The 7,500-nt window shown below is 43.4% G+C and overlaps 1 protein-coding gene across 1 annotated transcript in view; it reads left to right on the top strand.

The window, feature by feature from the left end:
* npas3 (neuronal PAS domain protein 3) overlaps positions 1 to 7,500 on the top strand; it is a gene marked incomplete at both ends in the record, with an annotated part of 256,082 nt that overhangs the window by 170,957 nt on the left and 77,625 nt on the right. The window contains one exon of the mRNA XM_079231114.1: positions 2,581 to 2,670. Coding sequence (XP_079087240.1) covers positions 2,581 to 2,670 — 90 coding nt within the window. The remainder of the gene's footprint in view (positions 1 to 2,580; positions 2,671 to 7,500) is intronic.

Here is a 7,500-nt window from a genome sequence, read left to right as displayed (position 1 = left end):
CGAGTGTTGCGCCGTGATCCTATAATAAATACACCATTAGACATACCTTAGTATGTGTGTGTCTTTGTGTGTGTGTGTGTGTGTGTGTGTGTGTGTGTGTGTGTGTGTGTGTGTGTGTGTGTGCGCAGACTTACCTGTCCTCATATTTCAGTGATTGTCAACCACTGTGCCAAGAGAGATCGTCAGGTATGCCGTGGGAAAATGTCAAATTTCCCTTAATTGGTCAAAAAAAATATTATTTAGTTGCCGCAAATTATTTTCCATTGTTGAGCGTCTGAGCCTGCAACATAGTGGCTGGCAGAGTAATATAGAACAGGTCTATACCTTGTTCTGCTATTAACCTTTAAAGCCCCAAGGCATTTTTTAGGATTTACCTCGAAATAGCATACCCAAACTAAAAAGGATGTATCTCTGCAACCACAAGGGCTATTTGAATAATTTTGGTGTTATAATAAAGGCAACCCTTGTGAGCTTTTGGCCAGATGTGTAAATAGTAGTATATATGTTGCTGGCTAAGAGTAAATAAAGATTGAAACACAGAACAAATAGAAGTTCCAGGTCCGCCTATAGAAAAAAGCACTTTCAGGATGATTATCTCCTTGAAATGATGCTTCACTAAGCCCTGAAGCTCTCCCAAATCATAGCACAATATGTGAACAGTCTCTCTGCACTGTTTTCAAAAAGTAAAAAAAAGTTTGAAAAAGTGAAGCAGAACAAAATCAGATTGGGTAAAGTACAGAGAGAATTCAGGCGAGGTTTCCAAAATTTGCATTTCGGCACATTTGCGCATATTTTCGCGCATCTGTGACATTTGAATTTGTTCATGTAGCAAACCTTATATTTCACTTTCATATGACTTATGGTGTTAAATAAACTTGTATCAGTGTGGATTTACTGGGGGAAATGCATTTCAACAAAAAAAAAAAAAATTTAAAAATGTGCTGACTCAGCGATTTATGTTGCTGTGTTCTTTGGTTCGTATCTCGGTGATGCTTTGCAGCAGAGGGATTTGGTGAATAGATTTGGAATCTGTGTGGAATTGTCTTGCTTTTTGCTATTTGTCTTTTTCTGATAGCACCAAGCTACGGGCTGCTAGTTCCGGAAACATGCAGAGTGGGCTGACTCGTGACAAAATTATAACTATTTTATTTTAATAATTATTTTAGTTGGTGTTTGAGTTGTGTTGAAATGGCTGACTAATTATTGTAGCCCAGGTTCTCTTGTTTAATTTGATGTGTAGCATCAATATATTTGTTTTTGATTATTGTAATGTTTTACACAGTTTAATTAAAATTTTAAAAAAAGGACCTATATAGGTCCATTCAGGGCTTTTTAAACAAACTAAACGGCTGTATGTTATTGATCTTATCTACAAGACAGAATGTCATTTCTGGGTCGCGTCTACAACTCTTCTCTGCTCTCTGTATCGCCCCGATGCGCTGCACACAGGTGAGCACACAGGTGAGCACACAGCGGACAGAGAGCGGCGAAAAATATGTTGCATGCTTTTCACAATGGGATTTGCTGCTTTAAGCTATCAGTATTTTAAGCTATGATCTCTCACTTTTAAAGCCCAACAGTTCATGTATTTGCAGGTCAAGACAAACATCCAACAGCCTGCAGCCTGGAGCTCCATCAATGACGTTTCTGACTTTGCATATCGAGAGGCTCTTGAAATGTTCTTCCAAAAGACCAAAAAACACACTGCAGTGACAAAGCCTGCACACTTTGTGGTCGTCAATAAAATAAATGAACACCATGTTTCCTTTAAGTTAGTATGTATCAAACTGGGGCGGTATTTATTACATGTGGGGCACAAGAGGAAATGCTGATTTTAAATGTTCATCGTCCACCACCGCATGCGCGACTCGCCGATTCTTGTAATTTCGCCAAAAGCTGATCTTTATGAGATCTCCCTCCGTGAGGACTTTCCTGCTGTTGTATCTCTCAACATGGAGCATGAATTGAGAACGGTATCAAATGATGGCGCAAGCTGGTTTACTTGAAACACTGAATACTCTTTCATGCCAGTACGTAGCGCAATAATTACCTACCATACATGCTGTATTATGCTTTAATGTGACATTTTGTAACTTTTTGGGTTGTTGGTGTGCCGCGGGATTTTTTTATTGTAGAAAATGTGCCGCGGAAAGAACATTTAACTCACAAGACCGATCAGCTGTTCGACGTCTTCATTCATAAATATTCATCTTGAGAGAACTATTACATTCTCTCTCCTCGTTTTATCTCTGAGATGGTAGATTTCTTCTTCTGCTCTGTTTACTGGTAGACGTGGAGCCTTTAGCGCCGCACCTTCTGACCAAACTACACCAAAACTAGTTGATAGAAAATCAACTCATTCGCATTTCTATTAATTTTTTTGCAAAAACGTGTTTACAATTTGCTTAAAAATGTAATTGAAACACGGCGAGGTGTCTACATTTATAATATAGATTTTGTTTTCTGAGACAAGTGTGTGGTCGTCTGTCACAGTTTTTCTGCAGTAAACATTATGATCACTAAAATGTGTGATCTCCTCTGAAGTGATTCAAATAGGTCTCTTTGTGTTTCTCTCTTCAGTCTCTGGACGGCTTTGTATTTGCACTAAACAAGGAGGGACGCTTCCTTTACATCTCTGAGACCGTCTCCATCTACCTGGGACTGTCACAGGTGAGTCATGCACCTGTCTGTCTGTCTGTGGGTCTGTTTGTCTGTCTATCTGTTATGTCTCGTATCTAGAAAAACACACAGAGCTTCTCTGTTCAGTCAAAGCGGTTTGTTTTCTTACTTTGTAAATTCTCTCTCTCTCGCTCTCTCTTCTGCCACTCTCACTGTCACTCTCTCTCGCTCTCTCTTCTCACGCTGTCTATGACTATCTTTCTTTCTCTCTCCCTGTCTCTCTGTCTCTCTGTCTCTCTCTCTATATATCTCTTTCTCTCTCTTTCTCCCGTCATTACCAAAGACAATTCCCAACAAATTAAGGCTCATTTCAAATCTCATCAGCTCGTCGGACGGTTGTTGATTTGTGCAGCGAGCGACGACGCATATTTTATTCCTGTGTGTGTGCTGTCTGTCTGTGTGTATGTGTCGGAGACACTTCATTGTACTCTCTGTGTGTCAGCTTGGTAACGAGTTCTGAGTCTCAATTGGTTCACTCTCCACCAGTTCCTGTTAATAGAGACAGGCGTCCATTCTGAAGATCGGCACGTCGACCTTGGAGGCGCTAATACGTCGGTATTGACAAGCTGTGTGTGTGTGTGTGTGTGTGTGTGTGTGTGTGTGTGTGTATGTGTGTGTGTGTTGCTTAATTAAAAGGGATTCAAACCGTCACATTTCCTTGTTTCTGTGCAAACTGCTCATGTGTGAATAAAAACAGTAAAATGAAGAAGTACCATGTCTAATCCCATAAAACACATTAACCTGTGGCTGAGAAACCGCTGCTAACTGCTTAATTTCATGTCATGATGAAGAACAAAAGTCTTTACTCTGAAACGTAGTCGTCAACCGTCAAAGACGAGCTGGTTCCACACACAATGTCGTTGTTTTAAAGGTCAAATAACATTCAGAGCTTCTTCTGTGAAGAATAAAAAGCTGCTGTTAATCAGCTGAGACTCACACAGAGGAGATTCCCGAAGTGCATTCAAGCACCGCAGCAGTCAAGGTTTCAGCGTGTCAGACAGCATCCACTCTGCTGTTTCGTTCCCCGTCTGCATGCACTGAGCTCTCCTCCTTATTAAAACAGTTTTTAATTTTATTCTTTCACAACAGCAAGAAAAGCATCACTTTCTTTGAACTGACATTTATATACAGGCTAATTTGTCAATGTAGAGACAATGAGCCCCTGAGCACAGGCTTTAAAAAGAAGAATGCCACCTCTCCTGCATCCATCTCTAGTCGTTATGTAGGTTTTGTGTCTCTTTGTAGTCTTTTTGTTTCTTTTTGTGATCATCTTCTGTGTCCTTGTAGCCGTTATGTGTCTCTTCATGCTGGTTTTCTCTTTGGAGTTGTTTTGTATCTCTTTGTTGCCATTCTGTGTCTCTTTGTATTCTTTGTGGGTCCCATTGTAGTTGTTTTGGGTCTATGTGTAGCCACTTTGTCTCTTTTAAGTCTTTTTGTGTTTTTTGTGTTCATTTTGTGTCTCTTTGTTTGTTTGTTTGTTTTGTGTTTCATTGTAGTCATTTAATGTCTCTTTGAAGTCATTTGATGTCTCTTTGTAGTTGTTTCGTTACTCTTTGTAGTCACAAGATGTCTATTTGTAGTTGTTTTGTGTCTCTTTGTCATCAGATAGATAGAGATAGATAGATATATACTTTATTAATCCCCAAGGGGAAATTTGATGTCGTAGTAGCACCTTACAACCTGAAGATACAAATAAACACACAAGATAAAATATATAAAGAAGCAACAGGGATGAAAGATATATTCATAAATAAAAATAAAGTAATATATATATATATATATATATATATATATATATATATATATATATATATATATATATATATATATATATATATATATATATACATATACACACACACACACAATAAAATACAAATAACTGGAATGAAATATATGTACAGCTGCAGTGTATTCATTAATTAAGCAAATTAAATGTAAACAATAGATAGTGCAAAATGCAAAGTATGTATGTGAAGTGTAATAAGCATACACGTGTACAGTGATAATTAATCCAGAGAGGATCTTGCAAGTGGAGACTTGTTGTAAAGCCGTAATGCGTAGGCAGGAATGCTTTCCTGTAGCGGTCCTTGTTGCAGCGGAGCGTGATGAATCTCTTGGAGAAAGTGCTCCACTGTCCCTGTAGTAGGTGGTGGAGAGGGTGGTCCAGGTTTCTTCAGTGTCCTCCTCTCCACCACCTGTTCCAGATACTCCAGTTTACAGCCGATGATGGAGCCGGCCTTCTCAACTAGCTTCTTAAGTTTGTTGGTGTCACCGGCTCCAATGCTGCTCCCCCAGCAGACAATGGCGAAGTACAGGGCACTGGCCACAACCGACTAGTAGAACATCTCCAGCATCTTGCTGCACACATTGAAGGATTGAAGCTTCCTCAGGAAAAAGAGTCGACTCATCCCCTTCTTGTAGACAGCGTTGATGTTGGCCTTCCAGTTCAGTCGGCTGTCGATGGAAACACCCAGGTACCTGTACTCCTCCACCATGTCCACATCTTCTCCCAGAACACTCAGAGGACTCACAGCCGTCGTCTTCCTCCTGAAGTCCACCACCATCTCTCTGGTCTTGGCCACGTTCAGCAGCAGGTGATTCTCACCGGCCCACTCCACAAAGTCACTCACCACTGCCCTGTACTCCTCCTCCTGTCCATCCCTAATACACCCGACCACTGCAGAGTCATCAGAGTACTTCTGCAGATGGCATGACTCAGAGACAGAACAGTTCCCTGTGGGGCTCCAACATCACTGACCACCGTCCCAGACAGCACACGGCCCATTCTGACAAACTGGTCTACTTGTGAGGTAGTCAGTGATCCAGGAGATGGTGGACGAGTCTACCCCCACCACCCGCAGCTTCTCACCCAGTAGCAGTGGTTGGATGGTGTTAAATGCACTGGAGAAGTCAAAGAAAGTGACTCACAGAGACACCGGTTCCATCTGTGTCTCTGTTGGAACCGGTGCGACTGAGCTCGTTGCAGCAGGTAGGTGGTGGCGTCAGATGGTGGCGTTGTCCACTCCCACATGAGGCTGGTATGCAAATTGCAGAGGGTCCAGCGACGATTTCACCTGCGGTCGGAGGTGGGGCAAGACCAGCCTCTCCAGCACCTTCATCACATGGGAGGTGAGGGCAACCGGTCGATAGTCATTGAGGCCAGATGGAGATGACTTCTTTGGGACAGGTACCAGGCACAACATCTTCCACAGCACCGGGACCTCCTCCTGCCTCAGGCTCAGGTTGTAGAGGTGCTGCAGGACACCAGACAGCTGGATGGCGCAGGTCTTTAGGACTCTGGGACTGATGCCATCAGGTCCTTCAGCTTTGCGTTGGTGTAGTTTCTCCAGCTGTCTTCTCACCTGGTCAGTCGTCACAGAAAGAGGGGGAGGGTGGAAGAGCCCATTGTTGTTGTTGAAGGCTCAATGGGAGAGCCATTGGATGTTGAGGGCTCAGTGATTGTGCAGCTCAACAGGGGGGACAGAGGTGGAGGAGTTTGGGAGGTGTGTTGTGTGGGGGAGACGGATTAGGGCTGTGAAGTCGTTTTAGTTCTTTGTGACGTCCTCCTGGCTGACACTTGTCTCTGTGATTAATATTTTGTCGCTGAAGGACAGGTGGGGCCCCGACAGTTTGAGCCTGCTATAAGCGCGTCCACTAATCCGTCCATGGCGCTGACTTCCTTTGCCGCCGGTGCATTTGGGAGACGGATGAAATGGGAGGTTGTTTGGTGGCGGCTGCACAGATCAACGAGTCGCTGCATTCAGTCGGCTTTTTGAGGGAAAGCTGCCAAGTCCTCACCCAAGCTGCAGTGACATAATTGTGGGAATTTTGCCGTGAATGTGTGTAAACTGGCACCCGCTCGGCCACACAGAGATCATCCCTCTGCAGGCGGTTCTCACTCGGCATTTAGAGCCTCAATAAAACAAATAGATATGTGTAGACATCTATTCATATGTAGTCAATGTAATCCTCAACCTGGAAGTAGAAAGAGTGCAAAGGTGAAAACCGGACTTTTATCCAGCAAACCGCTGTTCGTGTCACGTAACTTCCGTACTTCAGTAACACCACTTCCGCAGTTACTTCAAGCCAAACCACCATCTTTTCTTCACCTAACTGAGTTAGGTAATGAACCGCTGTGTGAGGACGCCTTGAATGCCGGCTCAAAAGGTGGTATACATCCTTTGTTCCAGTTTTTGGGGGGTTAAATGTTACATTTGGAGACAAGGTCGAGTCCCACGGTGACGTACGAGACCTCCAGGTTACTGATGGAGCTCCTGTGACCATTAAATGCAACTCACATGCAGGATCCAGCCTGTACAGCGCTCAGATATGCAGAGTTATCTGTACATTGTTTTCTGGAAATGAACTCATATTTACCGACATGCACTAGCCCCCCCCCCCCCCCCCCCCCCCCCCCTCCCCCCCCCCCCCCACGCCCCCTCCATTAGTTTAATGTGAACTCCTTGTCTCTGTGAATTAGATATAGGAAGCTCTCAGATATGGGAGCGAAGAGAAAAAAGGCGAATCAGTTTACCAAATTAAAGAGGAAGGCACATCACTCTCCCCTCTCTCTCTTTCTCTCTCTCTCTCTCTCTCTCTCTCTCTCTCTCTCTCTCTCTCTCTCTCTCTCTCTTCCTGTCACTGTGTCTCTCTATCTCTCCCCCCTCCTGGATTAATTCCCCCTCCAAGATTGATTGATGATTTCTATCAAATAATTGATTAATTGTCAAATTGGGTCCCCTAAGCTTTCACCGCTGGCTCCGTTGAGCTGGTTATCTTGTTCTCTCAGCTTTTATCAGCTGCTGAAGAAGTGGCACG

This window comes from Taurulus bubalis (assembly GCF_910589615.1).
Source record: "Taurulus bubalis genome assembly, chromosome: 1".
Taxonomy (NCBI): domain Eukaryota; kingdom Metazoa; phylum Chordata; class Actinopteri; order Perciformes; family Cottidae; genus Taurulus; species Taurulus bubalis.
This window is presented reverse-complemented; position numbering and strand designations above follow the sequence as displayed.